Source organism: Gobius niger (genome assembly GCF_951799975.1).
Source record: "Gobius niger genome assembly, chromosome: 15".
In the NCBI taxonomy this organism is placed as follows: Eukaryota; Metazoa; Chordata; class Actinopteri; order Gobiiformes; family Gobiidae; genus Gobius; species Gobius niger.
The window spans coordinates 13,931,065-13,953,307 of NC_136866.1; the positions used below are offsets into that span (position 1 = coordinate 13,931,065).

Consider the following 22,243-nt stretch of genomic DNA (forward strand, 5'->3'; position numbering starts at 1 on the left):
CACAGAGAATAGCTTTCCCGCATTTAAATTACATACAAACATATAGTGGACTTAGTTTGCCTCTTTTTATGGAGAATGTTTTACCTTTAATATTGTTAATTTAAAGCAGATGACATGGCTCAAGGGAAAAACAAAAAACAAATAAAGGAGCACATCAGTTCGAATAGCCTAATAAAATCTTTCCTAAAATGTTGGGAACAAGTGAAAGCGTGGGTTTAATGTAAACACTGTAGAGCACCAGGAAAAATGCAAATATTTTCATTAACCAAAGAAACAACATAATAATAGAAAAACATGAACATTGGAATGGTCACAGTGCTTAGAAATCACCCACTTCCATTATAATAACTAATGCAGGGTTAGTATTCTCTGTGCAGGAGATGACAGACTGGGTTACACAGAGATGAGCATGAAGAAAAACAAAGTGTGTCGGTTTGGAGTCAGTGCAGTTGCCTGTGACTGTCCTGTGTCCCCTCACCTCATCGTGCTCAGCCTGACACACTGTGTGTGAGAAAACACTTCATTTCAGGGTGACACTTCCACTCAAATGGCCTCACAGTGGTCTAATACTCTGTCGTGTAATGTTTTGACATTGGACCAGGGTATGTCAGTGAGTACAAGTCACACTATGGCTTATGAAGCACAATGCACATTTTATTCAGGAGCCAATTCGGGTGAATACATCTGTTTATTTCTCCGCTTTGATGATGTTGTGCTCAGATCTCATGTCTGGCTCCTGTAAAGCTGCTTACACCTGCAGTGGATACCTGTGTGTGCTTAGACTTCAGCTGTGCTATCGATGAGCTCTGTCAGGTTGAGTCAGGTGTGTGAGCATACAAAAACCTTCAAGTTTCACAACCTGTGACAGTTTTAAAACTGTTCCCCAGTCTTTGAATATCCAGAAGAGGTGAGGGGTCCAGGCAATCCAAGGCCCAAACGAAGACGCTTTCAGCTCAGAGATAAAAACGTCCAAGGACTACTATCTGACACAGAGACAAACCCAGAGACAGGACAAACATCTCCAAAGTGGTCTCAATGACTTCAACACAAAGACGATATAAAACGTGTTGCTTTGTATAAAAACATTTATGTTGGATCCTTTTCTCTCCTCAAGTGGTTTATGTCCAAAATGGCTGTCAAAGCGTGCTGCGAGTGTCCTTCTTCCTTGTACAGTGGCCCTCATGCAGACAGGGGTCCGGTGTGAGGAGCTCAGTGCAGTGAGGAGGAGGTGCCCTGCAGAGGAGCAGTCCCAGTGCTGTGTGTGCCGTCCACAGTCGCACCAAATAAATAAATAACTTAAAGCTTCTCTCCAGCAGAAGTCAGTCCAGGCTCCGGGGTCACGGGCCACTTTAGTCCGTGAGTGTGTGGGTAAGGATCCGGCCCGGACGTGGCGCAGAGGAGGGTGGGGGGGGGGGGGGCAGAGTCACAGAAAGAGGGAAAGGTTCACGGGAGGAAGGGGGTGAGGTCTGGTGGGTGAGAGGAGCTCCACTGCCTGGAAATGAAGGTCCCTGAGCCAAATATGGAGACCTGCGAAGGAAACAAAGATCATCAGTAAACACGTGTACGAAAGGGCTTCTCAAACATTCCCTTCTTCCAATGTGATGTTACAATAAGTGAGAGAGTAAGTGGTTTGGTAAGTCAGAAAAAAGTTGGAAACCTCTCATTTACGCACTTCATATGGTTATTATTATTTTTGTTCAAATAGTGTTCCTTCGAGGTGGCCCCGTGCGCTCATGTATTCCACAGTGTCCAAATGTTATGGCGGAGGCTTTAAATGTGAAACGGCCATTCTCCCCCGCTTCCCCGACGCGCCGAGGAAATTTACTGCCGCGGTCAGCATATGCTTGCGGATCAAATTAACCCGTACTAAAAACACTGGCGTCGTACGAGCCATTACTGTAAGTAGTCAATGGTCATTCACTGCGAAATGATTTGGGTCCGGTTCAGGGCGCGCCGTCCGTCTCTCAGCCATCCATCCATGCTGTTATAACAAAGCTGCTGGGATAATGGGGGGAAAAAACGTCGGTAATGCTGAAAATTGTCTGCGGTGAATGGGGGGAGAAAAAAAAATGAAGCCGCTCCTATTTCCATATAAAGAGCTCTATTAATCAAGGTAAGTGTCATTATACGGCTCGGCTCATTGAGCAGCGAGCGCGCCTGTTAAATACTGGTTGGTCGGCGTGTTGGTGCGCCCACGGCTCCCGCATACATCTTGATTTGGGGAAGTGTCAGCGCTGGCGCGGGGTAATAGGAGGTGGGGGGGTGGAAGAAAAGGGGGGGTGCACCCTGGTTCTTAATCAGACCGGGGGGACAAGATGGATGTGCTCGAGCCGTTGAAAAGTGAGAATGTTAAGTGGATTAAGTGAAATACCCAATCGCCATGTTTCTGATGCATGCGGTTTATAGTGCACGTTTTAAAATGTCCGGGCACGACATTGTTTTCAAATCCCTGATCACTGTTGTCAGGGATTGGATCGACAAACCTGCCATGAATAATCTCAGGACGAAAGAACTTTCCACGTACTTTCCATTTTATGTAGGTATTTTTATATCATAACAGCCAAAATGTCATCAATACCTTTATTCATCTGATGACAATTGGGCCACAAAGGACAGAAAACGGGCAGGAGTTGATACATGTACTGACTGACGGATTTAAGTCCCGCCCCCGCACATACACACACCTGTGGTACAGCAGTATGAGGTCTACTTTGAACCATTTTTCATTAGTTTATATTCATTCACGCGCAGCCGCTCAAACACTGAGGGAAACTTGCAAACACCAGTGGATTATGAGACATTCTTAGTTTTCTTGACGACTCACAATGGATGTGAAGCTGGCGGCACAAGATGAAGTGGGGAAGCTAAAAGACGCGAAAAGTGTGGGCAATTGTTTAAAAAAAAAGTTCCCATCACCGTCTACAACAGCCCTGCAGGTAAGTTCACACCCTCATCTAAAATATACTGGTGGTATTTAGTCCATCTCTTCCACACTCAAAACACACTATCCAGAGTATGACACGCGGTGGTTTCCTCGCCTGGCATCCTGAATGATACCCCTCAAACACAGGGATATCAGTCTGGGCAAAGCACTCACTTTTGCCCACTGCTGCCAAACTGAAATGAGCCCGTGTAATCTGAATCATTCATTTGTGGTCACGTGTTATTCGTGAACAGCATCACTCTTGGGATGTGGGAGTTCCCTCGGCCTCATTAACAACCTACAGGCGGTACATAGGAGAAAGAGCTTTATTCTAATCGCTGGTTAATGACCAAATACACATCAACAGAAAGTGAGTGTGATTCATAATCCTGTTTGAATATTACCATAGACCAACTAATAACTGCCCTTCACTGATTGGTTTACTCCACTTCCTGCTTGCTCGCGTATGTTCCGCAATTTCTATAATGTTTCTCTCAGTTTTAAAGTATAGACATATGCTCCAAATTTGCTCTAATCCTGTTTGTGGTCAAAAGTTAAATTTTACTGGCACATAAGAGGAAGAAGCACACCCTCTGCTGGCGTTTGGTATAACTGCATAGAACAGCATACTCTTATAAGTAGGGGTATTTTCATAACACATTACAAAGGCTTAAAATAGTTGTTAAATTATGAATTCTACTTGAAGAGTTGTGGCTAATGTTGAGCATGTGAATCTACATAGTGGAGGAAATGTCCATACTTACGGTGTTACCCTGTTGTCAGGCGGTTGCCTCGGCGACGCAGCTCTACATGTAGTGCCACTGGCCATCCATGCCCATGTTCATCCCCATGCCGCCCATGGGCCCTGCAGAGGGGGCACAGGCAGCGGCTATAGTCTCAATGTAACACTGGCAACTTCACACATAAATCATCCGCAGGCTTTCATACCTCCAGGTCGCAGGCCCATGTGCTGCTGGCCATCCAGGACGAAGCCTCCCATCGGCTGTCCGTCTGGGCTGTACCCTGTGCCCTGGCTCACTGAGAGAAAGACAACACAAAGAAAAATTAGCGTTGTTTCATTCATTTTGGGGCGTTTATCAAATGTGAAAACTCCCTTGGATGTCTAAAGGTATCTTCTAAAGTCTGAATAAAGCATAATCCATAGGTAGTAAATCTATCTAGGAATGACGTTGTCCCCACCTGTTCTGTTGGACTGGTCAATCATCGGCTGCACTATTCTTCTTCTGGCATTGATGAACCTGCGAAAAGGAAAAGGCAGAGAGATTTATTCAATTGTGAACATGTCAAAGCAAAACAACGGAAACGCCGAACAACATCAGTGGTCCCTTAACCCCCACTTTAACCAAGCATATTTTAGGCTTGCCCAAATCTAAATGAGCCTATAGGCCAGGGAAAAGCCACATTTGAAAGCTAAGACCTACAAAACTCATCAAAGCCATTTTCCATTTAGTTTTTATATCATTTTGTATATCGTCTTAACCTGTGAACATAATTGGAGTAGAAACCGTATTTCCATATGGTCTGAACGCTTACAAACCGACTAACTGAATGATCTGGCCTCAGGCGCGGATAAAGCTAATGGTTTTGTCAATACCTCTGTTTTTGATGAATGCAATCGATTCGCGGCTCTTATCGATAATCCATGAATTATTTATCGAGCGAAAAATGAAAACCGAACGCCGGAGGGCAGATATCGTAGAACGGAAATAGATATCATTCAAACGTACCAGTTGTTGACTTGGAGAATGGTGAGGCCCGTGTCTTGCGCGAGCTGCTTCTTCTGTTCCTCAGAGGGGTACGGGTGCTGCGGAGGGACAGGATAGAGAAAAGTCAATTTTAGCAATGAGAGTGAGTGGAAAAATCGGAACCGGAAAAGAACAACAACTTTGTGGACTAAGCTAGTGTCGTGCTCCTTTGGTAGGTGCGCAGATGACGTGGCCCCTGCTCCCGCGCTCTGGGGGCCCAGCATGGACTCTCCACACACACACACACACACACACACACACACACACACACACACACACACACACACACACACACACACAGAGGATGACCACGGATCGGCCCCTCGCTCCCGGGGCCAAAAAGCGCGTGGCATTGTGACAGTATTTGACATTATTTGACATTGCTTGACAAATTATCTGGTGGGGTACAAAGCGGGACAATGGGGCCTATTGTTGTGGGGGGGCCCTAACCCTCCCTTGTGTGTGTGTGTGTGTGTGTGTGTGTGTGTAGGTGTGTGTGTGTGTGTGCGTGTGTGTGTGTGTGTGTGTGTGTGTGTGTGTGTGAGCGAGCGAGAGCGTAGGAGGCGGCAGATGGTACACAGAGCTGACCTGTAGACACGGAGCAGGGGTGCGGGCCGCGGCTCTATTCTGCGCCTGTCACAGAGGCAGTGTTGTTCTATGGGCCGCGGTGATGGATGAGCTTCCAAGCACTTCATCTAAACTGCTCTCGCACACGGGGCAATATCGCGCCGGTTTCAGCGCGGGGATATGAGAAAATGTGTGTTCGCGGAATGATAAGGTCTTATACGTGATAGCGCTGGCCCCGGTAAAATGAAGCTTCCCACGCTCTTCAATTGTATTTTTATGATGAGAGCAATTCTGCAAGACATCTGGGGCTGCGAGATTAACTGCAATGGCCATTCCAACATTCACAATTAGAAGATGATAAAGCCTGCCGTTGTCTTAGTTACAGGTTTTCTGTCTTCATGGCCAATACCAAGCTTTGCCGATATTTTGGGATCTGATGCATGATGCAAACTGGATGTGATTGTGCAAGCACTTACTCATACAAGAGTATTCCATCGTAGAGAATGATGATCTTTAATCTTTAATGGATCTATAATTGAGAACCTTTCGTTTCTCACCTGAAGAGGCTTCGTCAGCTACTATCTCTGGCAGCGGGTTGGACTTACAGGGCCTGATCTTGTGTTTCTAAATGCAGACTGTAGACTAGATGTTCGCACTGACGAGGTGTACTCTGTGTGATCTTCAGCTCCAGACTCCAAACTTTATAGTATAGACCTGAATATTTTAACACAGAACGGGCATGGCGGGGTGGGAGGGAAGCGGAAGAAAAGTGTTTTGATCACGTTTCTGCAGTGCAAAGATCATATCTTCAATATCAGCGCCACAACGGCACTGTTGATATATTTACTCTCTCTCAATGGGCAGTGCTTAACTCACAGTGAGATAAATTAAGTTTATAGTTTGTCCTGTGAGAGCTGAAAAGAGATGGAGCCTAAATGCTGAAGGGAGCGCATGAGGCAGCGCGGTGTTATGGAGGAAAAGATGAAGAAGCTGTGAAGGGAAAGCAGCAAACCCCACCTTAGTTGACCTTTTTTTTTTCTTTAGCCACTGACCGCAGTCACAAGGCAATAACCATGGTGAAACAGTTGTTCACAGGGAAGTCGACCGTTTCGTTTGGACCCACGCTGTTTTAGCGCAAGACGGAAGAACGGGCCCATGCTGTTCTAGAAGGGAGGGCTTTTCCATTTGTAAAAGGACCTCAATTCGGCTCAAAAAACATTTTCTACGACTTATTTTACTCTCTTTACAGTGAACTGTGACAAAACAATAATTGTATGGCACCAGTAACTGCAGCATTAAGAGCATTAAAATCTGAAGTGATATGATATCTGCCCATCAATATCATTCAGTCACTACTGTATGAAACTTGCCGATCCTGTAGTTTAGACATATAAGGGCATGTTATGAATACCAGTCTTATTGTGGCTCATCGATAAAATGTGCATGTAGAGCATAAATCGGAAATCTATTTGCTTTTGTAATTCCTTTTAACAAATCCATTCCGGCTAACGTTTGTCCTTGTAATTACCCGTAACTGTTCTACAAATGTTAGTACTTCCAATAGGCTAACGTGTCCTCTCTAAACTATCTGAGCACAAGCCTGTACAGCTGCGTCCTTACAGGGGCATCTTCTGAGGCTCTTAGACAAAAGCAGGACTTTGAGTTGAGGCCTTCCACCTTTCGAACAACGATGAGAAACAAGCTGTTATCCCCTCCTCTCGCGCTGATGAATGCACGATCGCCTGTCCGCTGCAAAGGCCTTTCAGGGCCCAAACGCGCTGTTCACAAACACATCCTGCCATGGCCTAACACTCGTAGTGCGGTAATAGGAGCTGAAAGGTCCAGGGGAACGCGGAGGGCTTAATTCAATTAGGCCCCCTTTATGACACGAATCTAAAGGTGCTGCTTGGGAAGAAAAGGATTAGCCCGATTCAGAGGGGCTTTAACAAACTCGGGACAAGAGTTAGCTCGGCCGAGGGGAGGGGAGGGGAGCGGGCAGGCGCAGAGGTGAAAAGATCTTCCAATGGTTTGTGGGGCTGCGGTCTGCAGGAACACCTAATTACGATCAGTTGAAGACTTGTATTCTTAAAAGTGAAAATAGTTGAGGAATCCCGGCCTTTGACTGTCTTCTAGTTTCACAGGCTTTATGTTGAACGAGTGAGGCCCGATGGAGAAGACGGCAACATCAAAGCATTTTGCATCTTTCAAATTCCGCCCTGAGTTTTTCCTCTTCTGATCGCGCTCAAAGAAGCTCCTTAGATCACTGCTAAAAGGCCGACCGAATGAATGAAATACAAACAAATCGCAAGAGATGCAAGCTAGAAATTTTGGAGCTCTATGTTTAAATGTGTCCAGGAGCATTGAAATAAGGAGGAAAAACGGATATACTAACATTCCAGAATATTGTAGAGGTCTAATCGTTGGAGTGTAGCAAGTTACATGATTGCATTTCTGATTCAAAGCTCCGGAGAACACCGATTAATTGAATTGCTTTGTGTTCAATTACGTGTCAGTGGAGTAAGAAGTCCTGAAACCATCGGTGCACATTTCTAAAGGGCTTACCGTTAGGTGCTGGAACAGCCACGCCCTCATGATGTTGGTGGCCACTTTGGGGAAGATGCCCCGTTTCTTCTGCCGCTTTTTGTCCTGGTCGTCCTCGTCGCCAGTCCCAGGTGACGCCAGGCTGTTGTCCAGACCGTCCCCTGCACAACACACACGCAGCGGTAAGTGTCTCGGCCAGAGGTACGTGGTGGTCACGACACATTGAGGTAGCTCGGAGGGATTAGGCTAGATCAGGTGCAATGAGTTCACCGTAGACTTGTGAGCTAATACATACTTTAATGCATTTCAGAACTGTGTAAAAGGCGTGAGGTGTCAAGATGATCCTAATGTCGGTTGTGCCATTTTGTCTTGAAAGGAAATCAGGACAAAATGGTTTTAGTTCCTATAAGAAAACACAACAAAATACATCCAGTAGGTTCACTTCCTGGTTTTCACGCAATCTCCCCGTAAGCCCCTCAAACGCCCTCCTCTCGCTCCTCTTTGCTGTGCAGCTGTTTCAATAAAGAGAAAAGTATAAATATTGTGCGGCCTGTGTGGCTGTAGTGATTTTACTTTGGGATGAAAGGATTAAGCTTAGCAAGAGATCGAGAGGTGAGGACAGCACTTCATTCGGCATCATATACAGTGGGGTCAGTTTCGTCAGTCCCCCATAAGCTATTGGATTTTGGCCAAATACTTTTTTGCCCCACTGTACATAGGACCTCAGGAGGAGCTCTTTGGTGATATGAACAGACACTGGAGAAGATTCAAAGATTACCCAAAGATTACTCAAAGATGCGCGAGCGGGTCAAAACCCAGCTCCAGGTGTGTTTTTTTAACAGCATTGTATTCGATTTTGCATAAAAGTTTAATTATGTTTTATACTTATATTCTAAAATGTTTTGTTATCTGTTAGTCTGAAATAGGCTAATAAATTATGTATATGACAGTTTGAAGGTCCCGAAGCTACTATTGAAAACCACTGGTATAAACCAGGAAACGGGGACCCTTGGGGGTACTCGATGACCTAGTACCGATGGCACATATAAAACATGAAAACAAGCTTTCACTTTCAGCCAACGGCATGGTAACAAATCATATTGAAACATGTGTAGCGTTTTATAATCCTAGTAAGTAAACAAAACCATTTCTGAAGTTGCGGATTCCAAAGTCACCAAGTTCTTAGCTCTCGTGGCCATTACTTTAGTGCAATGCCTTGATGCTGCACGCTACAAATGTGCCCTGAAAGGAAGGATTCTCGCGTGTGCACAGCCAGTCTCACCTCCGCCCGGCTCGGCGGACGCTGGCTAACGAACACTGGGCTGTGGAGTGGAGCAGGCGCGAGAAAAACACCGCTATTAATCCAATGTGAGGCTCCAGTTTGACGTGAGATAATGAGAGGCGAGTCAGAGCCTTACATAAAATAATGATGCTCCGACCGCTGCGCTACCCTTTATATGTGGCCCACTTCTGAAATAGCGCTAAGCTAACAAGAAGAAGGAGCTAATCAGGAGGCAAAGCAGAATAAAGGGCACGAGAAGATCAGAAGCACGCACCTGTTAGCTTCTGTGAGAGTCCATCAATGTGGAACTTCTCAACATGTAAAATTGTTTGAGGTGTGAAGGATTAGGGGGAAAAAACATTGACATTGTTGTTCACTTCACTGGAAGACCAAAAGTTTGTTATGAACTAAAGAAACCAAATCACTTCCAGAAAATGAAATAGGTTTGAGCTACAGAGACCGGATCCTGTATTTCCTGAATGTGATAAATACTATGTACTACTATAGTAAATTAAATATTTGCCAATTATGGTGTCTTATGTTTCAAAGCGCAATATATTTGATTTATGATGTATATGTTTTTATTTCTATTTTCTTTTTCAACCCTTTATTCTAATGTAAAGTGTTTATATTGTAATTAAAGGCACACACCGATTATTTGACAACAGTATGTTTTAGTGGCTTTTCATGCCGTTCCAAAGTGTGGAGTGTTTTGTTGTTGTTTGGGGTAGTTGTGATGAAAGCTGCTTGGTTTCCTCTGCTGTATCTCTCTCTGAGCCTGTCTGCAGGACTCTGAGCTGCTCCCATTAGCAGGGCTGTGTTTGATTTCGGCGGGGAGTGGGCTGGCCCTAACAGGAGGCCTTCTTTAAGCTGAGACTTCCGCCGCTGCCAGCTAACAGCCTCCAACGCAGGGCGCTCCTCGGACGCATTAATTGTGTATCAGCCGCCATGATTTACTTTTAACAGAGCTGGTTATTTCTCTGGCCCTCAGGGCAGAGCAGCCTTGAAAGCCTGCCTGCAGGGCATGTGAATAATGTATCTGAGAGACTCCTCCCCCGGGGGCACAACCCTACTTTTCTTAAGATTGGCCTGGCATGTCTTTTTGTTTTTGGAGACGCATCAATCAAACGTGCCTATATGCGCCATACTCATGCATAAATATTTTACTTAATGAATATGGACAATGAAAGGACAAGCTCCCAGGCCTGGGCTGAGGGAGCAGGGGAGGGCAGGGGGGTGTCCAGAGCTGGTGGGACAGGGTCACCCTTCTGTCCTACACTTAGACTGTACTCAGCACTTCATATACTCTCGCCTATACTCTCAGACTAAGTCAGAGACAGGACGTTTACTGACTGTTGTCATTAGGACTTGAAGTTCACGTTTTTACTCACTGCCCACAGTGGCTTGTCTCCACAAACGGCTCTAGCACAAGTACATGTGGCATCTTCATACATGTTTTTAGAGTTTTTATTTAATCTTACTTTTTTGTTTCTTCTCATCATCTTTGCTTTCAAGGCTATGTTAAAAAGTAACTGGTAACTCAGTTAAAATAGATATGCATAAAACTAAACAGATCAAAGTGGCTAGTGAGAGTGTTCGGCTTGTTGGCTAATATTAATGTTAAGCCCTTGTTGACAGGCCTGACGTGCCCCAGTCTCACCGTTTCCTTTTTATTTCAAGATCTAGCAATGATGGTCCTAAACTGTTTGCTTCTAGGGAAACCGTGAAGGACATCTAAATATAAAGAAGCCAGCACCGAAAAAAGCAGAAACCAAAAGCATATCTGTCTAATTGTGCTCCCATCCCCACACACTGCCTCACACTGCCTCACACTCCCTCACACACCCACACGCCCCTGGTCCGCGGTGCTCAGAAGCGGCCGCGGGGCACTCGTTCTCTACACTAATGCTTTGTGACTGTTGGCGGCCAGCGCGCCTGTCTGTGCCGCGTGTGACGCAGCGCTGCTCTGCCCCCCTCGTGCCAGCGTCGGCGGGGGGTTTGCGCGGGGGAGAGGGGGGTAGTACCGGAGGGAACACGACTGCAGGATTGGCCCGAGGCTACACCGAGAAGCACAGAGAAAAACAGCTCCTGAAGACACGAAGAAGGCTTCCTCTAAAGTCGGGCTCTTAACCACTCAGCCTTTGTCCTACACCCTGCACACATATGGATACAGTGTGCAGAACTGCGTCAATGTTTGTATAGTCACAATATTCCGCTACAGGCAACATGTACTTTTCACTGGTTATGTTGAACTTTCAATTTCTTTTTGATCCATACAGCCCATGTTTGAGCAGCCACATTTTACTGCATAGGAGTATGTGTTTAGATGTGGGCTGAACCCTTACAAGATCTGAACAAAATTACAATTTAAAAGACCAAATAACAAAGAGTTTTACTTTTAAGGTAAACATGTGCTGAAATGCATTTGATAGTATTAGTTTAGCATTTCGTGTTTCAGTCTTCATTACTGAGACTTTAAAGGGTCGATAACAGACTTTTTTTTTTCTTTTTGTAGGGAAACATTCTTTTTGCCCCAAAAGACTATATTATAAAAGTCCTGAGAATTCTGCATGGTGTCATGATTTGTTGGTTTTGTGTATTGTCAATATGACACCAAAGGAAGACATGACAAATTAAATACATATTTCATCAGATTTTGACAAAATACCTTTTTGATGATGAAAAAGGTAAAATGTTTTCAATTTTAAATATTGTCAGTTTAAAGAAAGGACAGTATGTAGTGAAGGACTGGGCTAATCACGAGGTGGTGTTAATGACTCTTTCGCGCTCAGCTGCTAGCGGGACGCTAACAAATCGACAAGACTGTGATGAACACACTTGGGTTTGTTACTGTTTAGGATATTGAGTTGTGCACGTAGTTCACCTTGTGGCTTTGCAACATATAACCTGAAATGTTCCGCTGTGTAGCTTTAATAAAGCTTTGACTATGATGATATAACACATCATTAAGGTCCAGGGAAGAAGCAATATTGAAATGGGTGGATTTGTGCCTTGATCCGTGCTGTTTTGTCTGGAGAGAGCAGCCTAACATAGATAGAGCTTCCCTCCGCACTGGGGCTTTGGGACACAGCCGCAGTGGTCTCCTCTGATTGCCTGTTGGTTTTCTCGGTGGTTAAGTTGGCCGTGTTAACATGACCATTAGCAGCTAGCAGAACTGATTACCCGCACTCCCTCGTCAGTGATGCAGAGCAGTGCGGTCTGTCTAACGATCTGAGGGGCCCCCAGATCCATCAGCTCTGTCACCATGTCCCCCCCCTACGCCACCCCTCCATCGCCCAGCAGCTCACAGGGAACTCAGGAGAACCAGCACTGAGCAGCGGCTGTCACGGCACGATAGCTTTTGGTAAATATCTGCATTCACGTTTTGATAAGGAGGACCGCGTGATGGAAGCGTCGATCAACTTAGGAGCAATTACATTTAGTGTGTCATGATTATAAACAAGTCCGTGAATTAACATATTTAAGGTGAGACACTTCAGATGTATCAAGTATAAAGATATGACTTTTATTATTTCTTTATATTGTTGCAGATGTAAGGTATTTTAGCATAGGAATGGTCAAAAATAATGAAAACTATAAAACCCCTCTTATTTGGGTGAGGGGGTTATATTCCAACAAATCCCTCCAAAAAACTTGTGTTGCATTTCAGAAAAATTGGTGGATTTTCAGTCTGTTGTATATTATTTCTGTGTTTACAGGAGGGAAGTTCTTATGGGAACAAACTGGTTCAAACCTCACAACTGAATGTTCGGCAATGTTTCTGAATGAGAGCAAGATACTGTATGTAGTTATTTGCATGCAAACATTCAAACTACGATTTTGATTTGAATGAATCATGCTGCCCCAGTAAATATGGAAATATCTCAAACATGTCGGTGTGACTCGTCTTTAGTTTCCTAAAGGACTAAACAAACTTCCTGTCCTCATGTCTTCCTCTCAGCAGTGTCCAGTGTCCCCCCGCGGTCGCTTTTGTCCCGCCGCACTCTTTGTGATGGGCATTTCCAACATTCCAGGGATATCGGGCCCTTATAGCCGACAGCCACACTCGGGCCCGCGGGGAGCGCCCGATCAAAGGGGTCCCCAGCGCATTACACAGAAGATCACACAGGGGGCAGTGTGCATCACAAAGGTGTCCCCGGCGCATCGCGGGGGCCACTGTAGATCACACGGGCCACCAAAGGCACACGCTGCTTAGACTCCTGTTTTAAGTCACATAAAAGCACAAATTCTCAAACTCGCCGCACCTTTATTTTGCAAAAGCTAAAAAGATCTGCTTGCTTTGCTCACTGAAATGCAGCACCAACTACTGCACCTACAAATGACTCTCTGGCTGTCTCTGTGCTGGTGAGTGGAGATGCCATTGTCTCTCCCTGGCTCTGTCTTCATCACCGTGGGGGGCACTGCACACCCCCTTCCACCCACATTCTCCAGAGGGTCAAAAGGTCATGGGGTGGGGCTGGTTTAAGGCCGGTGCAAGAGATAGCCACGCTCTTCTCCATCTCAAAGGAGAGATTGGTTGAATTTAGATCCAATGACATTGTGCAGGGCCTTTGCAGAGGAGACGTCTCAGAACCATTATGTTGTTTTTTTTGCCTATATGTGACATGGACATCAACATCTTCCATGACATTGTAAACAAATATGATCGAGAGCAATTTCAGATTTCCTGAATAAGATTTTTTTTTTTTGCTAAATGGCCATTTACCAACTTAACTAGCAGCGACTTACTTTACAATCCAACCCCTCCTCACTGTGAGTCTACGAATGTTTTTCTTTGCAGACGTCGCTGCAACTGCCCACATTACTCTAGATTAGGGTGACCAGACGTCCCAGTTTTGAAGGAGTAGCTTTTTTTCTTTCTTGAAACTTAGTCACTTTGGGCCATGTGTGTCAAACATGAAATTCTTGCAGCAAATGAAACAATGAAAAGCTGAAAGGTCTAAGGTCCATTTAATTGACATGGGACTTTTACAAACAAATATGCAGTTAAACCTTGGAGGAAGATTCACTTTTTAGCTCCTGATACAAATTCCCATTGTGTCCCTGTGTTTAATGTGGAAAATCTGGTCACCCTACTCTAGATCTTTCTCTTCAAAGTTATTGGCTTTGATCACACAACTTAAACTATACCAGATCTGCACCAATCCAATGATTGATTAATTCCACAAATACTTTATGAATGCACCAAGGAATGCACCAAAAGTCCATATAAATGGACCTTTCGACACCAAATTACTGACAATACAAATTTGACACATTCCATAAAGCCACCGTCCACTGCCACGATCTATGTACTCGCATGATCATGCATCGACTCTACCCAGCACACGCTTGTGTTTCCACTACACGACACAACTGCAGTTGTTGTAGGCGGCGCCCCCACAGATGTGCACGCTGTACAGAACGTCATTAAAAGTTTTGTAAGACGCGATGAGAACAAATGTGGACAAAGGCTGGCTTCTGGTGGGGGTTATGGAATCATGCAGAGGTACCAAGGCAAATTCTAGAGGAACGAAGCAGCTAAAAAACAACTATGAACGGTAAGCAACATGCTAATGTTATGCTAATGCCAGCTAAAGTTGCGCTAACAAAACAACCAAAACAATCTTACGATCAATCTAGCTGCCCCAGAATGTACATGAACATTTTCTAGTTGTTTACTCCGATCTCAGGAAAGCAAACCCCCAACTCCCTTGTTTTCATCCTCTTCATGCTTTTAGCAGAGGAGAGCGATGCTTTCAGGACCAGGGAGTAAATGAGGAAAACCATGACTACACTTAGTTTGGAGGATAATTTGTGGATCTACAGTGCAGCCCTATACAGTTGTAAATGTGTCTTAAACAGGTCAGTGCTCCTGCCCGCCCCGCTGACTCCCATGTGTTGCCCCAGCGCTGCTCCGTTCTGTGGGAGCATCCTCTCATTGTTGTGCTGCTCACTGAAGCCTGATGGGCACCGGGGAAAGTTCCTTTAAAGTCTCTGCTATTTTTATAGCCGCCGCAGGGCACAAAAACAAAAAAACAAGCCATAAAACCGTGATGGGCACTAATTAGCACGTCGGAAAACTCCAGCTCAACGGCCCGGACGTAAGAGACTGACGGGGCATCTCCGCTATCGGCCGCAGAGTGAGTTAGATAAGGAGTGATGGCTGGAGGACACGGCGAGCTCGAGCGGAGCAATGTAGGGAGAAAATATGATATGACCTCAATATTTGCAGCCGTTTGGAATTCCGCTTTTCAAAATGTGCCCTGCTTTGAATAAGAGTGCCATGTACAGACCAAGCTTTGTAACCAAAATCAAGTCCTCGTTTTTGCTGCTATTTTGCAGCTTTTATTCAAGAACCTTTTAGGTTTGGGTAAAGCCAAACAAGAGAAAATGTGCTTGGTTCAGGTGGGGATTATGAGGTTAAGTAACCATGGGTTTTTCGGCAGTGTTGGCCAAAAAAAATCGTAAATCTCAATCCGATGCAACACCTGAGCGATTTTGCGATACAGACATTGCGATAACATCAACCTGGCGGTAAATTGGGCAGCCCGCGTTAAAGCTAAACCAACTTGGGCTAACGTGCCTAATGGGGCTCATTAAGATAAACACAGCTGCTTTGAAGGCGGGCCCCGGCTTATCACGGTGCACTAAAGTGCTCATGTGAAGCTTTGTGAGGAGATTAGATGGATCCCTCCCACCGTCGCCAGAGGTCAGCGCCGTGTCGGCCCTTTGATATGGAGAAGAACTCTCTTCTTACCCAGCTCACTGGTGTTGTCCCCGCTCTGTGACACGTGGCCCCCGCTGGAGGGCCCCGGGGTCCCCACCGAAGGAGTGGAGTGGGCGTCGTCCAAGTCTCTCCAGGAGGCGGGGTTCTGCAGGGGTCAGAGTGAGGGGGGGGGGGGGTCGCACACCGGGAGATAAGACACAAGGAATAGAAGGTCAGAAAGGGCGACTTGTACCAATACCGATTCATAGGTGAGAAGTCAAGCAAACATGAGATTCTACACAGAGCCAGGAACCTGCTGGACTGGATGGGAGGGGTGGATGATATTGATATGTCAAACCTTAAAAAATGAGTGAGGAAACATTTCTTCAACGCTCTACACCTGACTTTTCTCTTTACAAACAATGAAAGATGGAGCATGTTGTCCAAACTCATTCCTAACTTTCCAAGCACATTTCCAACATCCCAAAACTTGACAGTGATGTTTTTTTCTCACAACTTTCAGGAAGTAATAAGTGAAGGAAATGTAATCCACAATAGCTACAGTTCAGCATAAATATCTAATCTTACATCATAAATAAATGTTTTTATTTTTCACTACTAGGATGGTCTTAAAAAGATAAATTGCTTAAGAAGTGTTTGAATTAAGAGACTTCATGCTGATTTTGAGTAGTTGTGGACTTTTTTTTAAATAAGAATTATTACCCCAAAACAAAATGCCCAAGGCAAGACAAACATGCTTGTTCAATCAGCAATCTAACTTTAAGATAGTCCAAAAACAGGATTCATTCTCTTTTTTCCAGTAAACCAGGTACTTCGATTCTCTTTTTCACGTACTTCAATGCAAGTATTTCTTTGCTTCAATAAACTTTCATCTGCTCTTAATCCAGCAGCCTTTTGGTTTTAAAGAAGCACAATGTTTGCCGAATATGTGCAAAATAAATTGATAAGAACAAAATAGTCCAATGGCCAAAGCATCCTTAAATCATGGGAACCTTCACATACACTTCACATCAATGCACCAGGAAGGGCCTCCAATGACAAGAACACGACTGACTAAAACAACAACACACAACTCCCTTCTCCCAACATTACCATGACGCTGCCTTTGCTCTTTATCGAAGTCACAATCCACAGGGCCGTCCCGTCGTGCTGCGCGCAGTGTCCCGCTCCGGAGTGAGAGGCCCCTGAGCGGAGAGCCCGTATTTATGCCGTGGTCCCCCTCCTGAGCCGCGCCCTGAGTACGCACAGCCGCCCGCAAACCTCTTGAGCCGCGCGGTGTCAGCTGTTTGCCGGATGGCCGCGGTGAAGAGCTCAGCAGATGACGACGAGGCGCGCGGACAAAAGCCCAGTGAATGGGGCCCTTCTCAGGCACGCTCTCAGGTCGCCACGGCACACACACAAACACACACGCAAGCGCACGCACTCGAAAGGGGCCGCCATGTGTTTCTGTGTTTATCAAGCTAATGAAGGGGCCCCATCTGTTGACACCCAATTAACAGCACGGACCGCGGGAGGCTGCCACACAAACGCGAGGGCCGTCAGACACTGTATCCTCTCTGTAGTGGACTTCACTGATCTGTCAAGTCCCTTACCCAATTTGGATTAGGAGAATACCATTGTTTAAAGCCATACTATGTAGCATTCTCACTAATAAATAGAATAAAACGCGAGAGCTAACTTTATTCCAGGTGATAATGTGAAACAAATACTCTCCTGAGACCTGACTTGTAAACTTTTCACGGAGCGGGACGTCACCTGTGAGGTTTCCATGGCGATATTGCTGCTTAGCTTTGGAAAACATGAGGTCGTCCTCTTCAAAAATGCTTGCCTTGAAGATTTTAACTGAAGGATTATAATGTTTTGACTTTAATGACAGTTTAGTGGCTCCCACGGCAGCAACATTTAAGCTTCCAGAGCTTCGTAAATGCTCCAGGTCATTCCCTTATAAATCACTCAAAGTCTACAAAACTTCTGACCTGTCCTGTCAGTCAAACCATATCATGATGAATGAAAGAACATAGGCAAAAGATTTCAAACAGTCTCTCGGTTCAGTTCATCGTCAGCTGCTCCTTAAGCTCCGGTTTGCATTCAGATCACAGCAAACATGCTTATGGCGCGCTTGTATGCATTTCTTTTGTAGAAGCCAAAAATAGGAAGTGTCAGTGTGAGGAGCACAGCAGGACGCGGCCAAACAAAGAGTCAGAGCACAAACAGCTGCAGCTCGGCCGCAGCAGCAGCAGAAGAAGCAGCAGCAGCAGCACGGCTGGAATCAACCACACGACTAACGCAGAGTCTGCTTTCATCGCATCAAAGGGACATTTGTGCGAGGCGTTCAAACGGCTAAGGATCATAAACAACCTCCCTGAACAACCTAAACATCAGCCACACAGGTCAAGGCTGAAGTGTCTTGCCCAAGAACAGAACAATTGTCAGCGCATTATGCCACATGCTTTGTGCATTGGGGCAATAAAGCTGTCAAACTACAGTATGGAAAAAGTCACAACCCAACAACATGAATTTAGGTCCAAAATGTTTCCCTTTCGAGCAATGTAAGGACAAAAGTTTTTGGTAAATTGTGGGGGTGATATTCAAGGTGGCACGATTTAGGGAAAAAAATATCTGGTTGCAATTTTTCAGACAAGAATTGCAATTCCTGAACTGTATTTTGCAGATTCTGTTCACAGTGCACCATTTTAAACATGTCTTTAGGAGTAATAACACGTTCTAACTTTACAAGATTGAATTAACCACTTGAATGTGAATTGTCCCCATCTACAAGAGCATAAACATCTGATGAACTCACTCTAACACTGAGCAACAGTAACTTGAATGACCTCCAAAGCTGTGGGTTTCCAGGGGAGACTCACGTGGTCCAGGTTGGAGGAGCCCGACAGCTCGTCGAAGTCCGACTTGCACATGTCCCTGTCCTCGATCACCAGGTCGATGGGCATCTTCCCTTTGAGGCAGCTGATGTAGCGGTGGCAGAAGTTGTCACACAGCTCGTGCACCTGAACGCATCACGGGAGCATTTTGTTAGGATTACGCTTGTGCACAATGTGTCGTGTTACGTTTGGTTGGACATTGAGGCACCTTCTCCAGCTCCAGCAGGTGGAAGCGCAGCACTTGGATGGCCTGGATCATCTGCAGAGACAGGATTACAAACACGGAGTGAGAGCGGACAACAAACGACAAAAGAGGCAACACATTTTCAAATAAGAGGCTTTATTCTTACCAGATTATCCAGCTCTGGGTTTGAGGAAAATAGTGGCTTTTCTGCGCGAATCTGAAAGAAGACACATTTTTTTACCACTTTAATAACTTGGCCAATGCAACTGCTCATTTCTGCTTTCTAATAATAAGTTAGTTTTGTGACAACATTCTCCTCTTTCGTATAAACAAAACTCCTACAGCTCTGTTGGAAATTACAAAGATAAATCACTTTAAGAAACTGCTGTTCTTTTGATAACTGGATTATGAGTGTAGATTTTCTGTTTCTGCCTATAGTCAGAGAGAGTACTTCAGGAGCATTTTTTTGAAGAGCACAGGACAACACAAACCACTTTTTGTACTCGAGTAGTTATAGTTCTTCTTCTTCTAGTAAATAGATTTATCTCACTTATATTATAGCCTCTCTACCAACCACTACATTTGTTTTTTCTTTCACTCTTTACCCTGTGTATCCTATCTAAGTGATGACCTACATGGTAACACCACCGCCCACTCTCCCCTTGCATCTCGGCGAAGGCCCTCGTTGAGCTTCATGCCGCCGCGTCGTGCGTAAAAGCGCGCGGTGCCGGTGTGTGGCCCTGACTGACCTGTTTGGCGAACACCGCGATGTCCTCGTTGAAGGAGTCCGAGGAGCACACGTCGCCGCCCGCCACGCCGGGTTCACGCGGCGTGCACGTGGCCAGCTCGCACTTCTCGAAAACCAGCGCCAGCAGCGGGAATAACGGGTGTCTGTGAACGCATCAGGGCATGTTTCAGGACCCAGAGCTTGTTTCTCTTTGGCATGACGTTTATTTGGCCTTTGAGCTCCCTATAGGCTATTACAACAAAACCAGCACATTAACAACTGGCATTTTCCATCGGAGAAGTTTTTTTTAGTTAGTCATCTGTAATGGGCTGCTTTTTTTCTCCTATATTACATATTACAGGCCTATAATAATGTCATCTGAAACACTGAATACACAACACACATTCATGGGTAGCAAATTAAAATACAAATTCCGATTTCAAAGTTGCAGCCCCACATAAGTGACACAAACACGGCCTCCGTTTGCCCCGATAACCTGCAGTCAAAACCACGACTGTCCCTGTGCGTACCCGTAGATGTGGTCCTTGTCCCTCTTGAGAGCGTCGCCGACGGCGCTGCCCATGCTGCCGGGCAGGATGTTGTGCGGCGCGTGCGCTCCGTAGTGCTGTGTGGGGTGAGGCGGGGGTCCGTGGTTCAAGTGGTGGACCGGGGGCAGCGGCCGGGGCGCGTGCGGGTCTCCGTACATCGACGTGGGCACGTCCATGGCTCCCCCGTAGTGCGCCAGCTCGTCGTACTGGAGGAATGGGATCGACACAGATCAGCCGCCGTTAAAGGCCCGCGAGTGACGAATGACGGGGTTTAATGTGATTATACCGTTTTATTACTACTACTTTCTTTTAAAATAACCTGCGTGAAATTAAATCCCTGACTTTTTACATTTGATGACTGCGGGTCAAAGGAGACATGACAAACAAAAACAACAACAAAAGGGCAAAAAAGCAGAAGTCCAAATTTCATGAGATTTTTTGATTAGGCCTTTACAGAGCATATCCTAAAGGGAATTAGATCATTACAAAAATGAACTCAAAATTATGATGTGTGCTTTTGCATTTTCTTATTTTTATCTATTTATTTTTTATTAATCTATTTATTTTTTGACTAAGCCTATTATTCGACATTAGTCATAACTCATTTTAATCCCCGCATAAGCAAATTGCGAAAGGATTGTTGAACTGACTATAGGTTCTGGACAGTCCTTTATTTATCTCAAACGGCCCTCGTCTTCAAGGGGAAACGTTTTTTTCTTCTCATTTCAAAGGTGCAGTTTTTACTCTAATTTTATCAAATTCGCCGCGAAATTGTCAAAAAATACAGAAATTCCCGTTACGCGTTTGTATCTGGAGATTAAGAATGGAAAATAACCTAGAGTTTATATTTTCTATTTACGATTTTAACATATATGTGTATATATTTTATGTAGGCTAAATAATAATTTAAAAAATACATTAAAATAAACTTTGGCCATAGTCGTCTTTATGTTGATTTGTGCGCTTACAGCAGGCCCGTATGTCGAATAGATTTTGATTGGCCTGGCCTTACATTGGCTCGCCTTATATCTTACAGAAATTGAAAAGATAATCTCTCTTAGATAACTGTAATGACGCAGCCCTTGCTGTGTTTCATTTTGTGTTATTCATTAGGCTGTCATGATATTTGGTCATTTATATCATCTAAAATGAGCCTTTCCATCCAAAGTTCAGAAGGAAACACATTAATTCATTTTCAAATAGGCCTAATCCACTGTCCGTTTTTTGAGTCTGTTTTTTAATGCCTGAAGTCGAATGATCCGTGGCTTGCAGAAGTGAGATGAATCAAATAAACAACTCTGCAGCGGCAGATCCTGTCTGTAAAAACGAGCCCACTGAGTTTTCTGCTCGGTTTCAGAAGCCACACTCACTTTAAGATTTAGGACTTCACAGAATCCAGATTTAAGAAACGCTCAAACTGCCACATAGTTTGGATGGAGCACGTACCCTTTGGGCCATCCTCTGCGCTGTCTGAGGAGGAGGTTATCCACTTATTGTAATCCGTAAACAAACGAAGAGGGTCCTTAAAAAGCGCTCAGAGCGCGTTTCTCTCAAGCCAAACGACTCGCTGGTCCGCGCGTCACCATGTGCCCAATGCCGCGTGTCTCTGAAGAATGGAGCAGGTGTGAACTCAGCGCAGTCCGGAGCATCACCTGGGCCCCCACGAGCGCACCAAGGACTAGATCCACTCTGGCTCCTCTCTGCGTCCGCGGCACAAGTCCATAGGCTGTGTGCGTCTCTGCTCTGTGGGCGCGCTTATAGCCGTCTCTCTCTCCTCACGCGCATTAGGGACACTGTGCGTCAAAGGCTAGTGAAAAAGGAGTCACTTCCTGTCTGCCTTCAGCGTAAAAGCTCCAGGACCGTGCTCCTCGTTATTCCATCATTATCACAGAGAAAAGTCATGGTTTGGGGATGAGCTCATGTGTTCAGTATGAACACTGTTTGTTTCACCTTCCTTATTTCAATAATAAGTAGATATTCTTCTTTCATAATAAACTATGGGTGTTACTCTGAAAGACCTGTCATAGCCTTGTATTTGTCCCAAAAGTGTCACGAGTGCTCTTACTTTGAAGGAAACTTCTGTGCGCTCGTGT

At 45.1% G+C, this 22,243-nt stretch overlaps 1 protein-coding gene across 1 annotated transcript; it reads right to left on the minus strand.

Annotated features, from left to right (window-relative positions):
- Nucleotides 1-1,440: 1,440 nt before the first annotated feature.
- On the minus strand, nucleotides 1,441-21,888 carry meis2b (Meis homeobox 2b). The gene is made up of 13 exons (XM_079572106.1): nucleotides 21,597-21,888; nucleotides 20,133-20,356; nucleotides 19,625-19,766; nucleotides 19,042-19,092; nucleotides 18,900-18,950; nucleotides 18,677-18,817; nucleotides 15,840-15,954; nucleotides 7,819-7,958; nucleotides 4,672-4,748; nucleotides 4,124-4,182; nucleotides 3,872-3,961; nucleotides 3,688-3,788; nucleotides 1,441-1,527 (listed from the first exon to the last, which is right to left on the minus strand). Exons 1-12 carry the CDS (start codon nucleotides 21,606-21,608, stop codon nucleotides 3,730-3,732), a joined length of 1,161 nt encoding a protein of 386 aa, XP_079428232.1. The 5' UTR covers nucleotides 21,609-21,888; the 3' UTR covers nucleotides 1,441-1,527; nucleotides 3,688-3,729.
- Between the last annotated feature and the right edge of the window lie 355 nt (nucleotides 21,889-22,243).

What these genes read in the sequence shown, in the direction of transcription:
- meis2b (XM_079572106.1), bottom strand. An exon ending in GGACAACACCAGTGAGCTGG is followed by an intron (nt 7,959 to 15,839) that starts GTAAGAAGAGAG and finishes TGTGTTGTGCAG; the next exon opens with GGGACGGTCTGGACAACAGC. An exon ending in GGCTGTTCCAGCACCTAACG is followed by an intron (nt 4,749 to 7,818) that starts GTAAGCCCTTTA and finishes GTCCCTCCGCAG; the next exon opens with CACCCGTACCCCTCTGAGGA.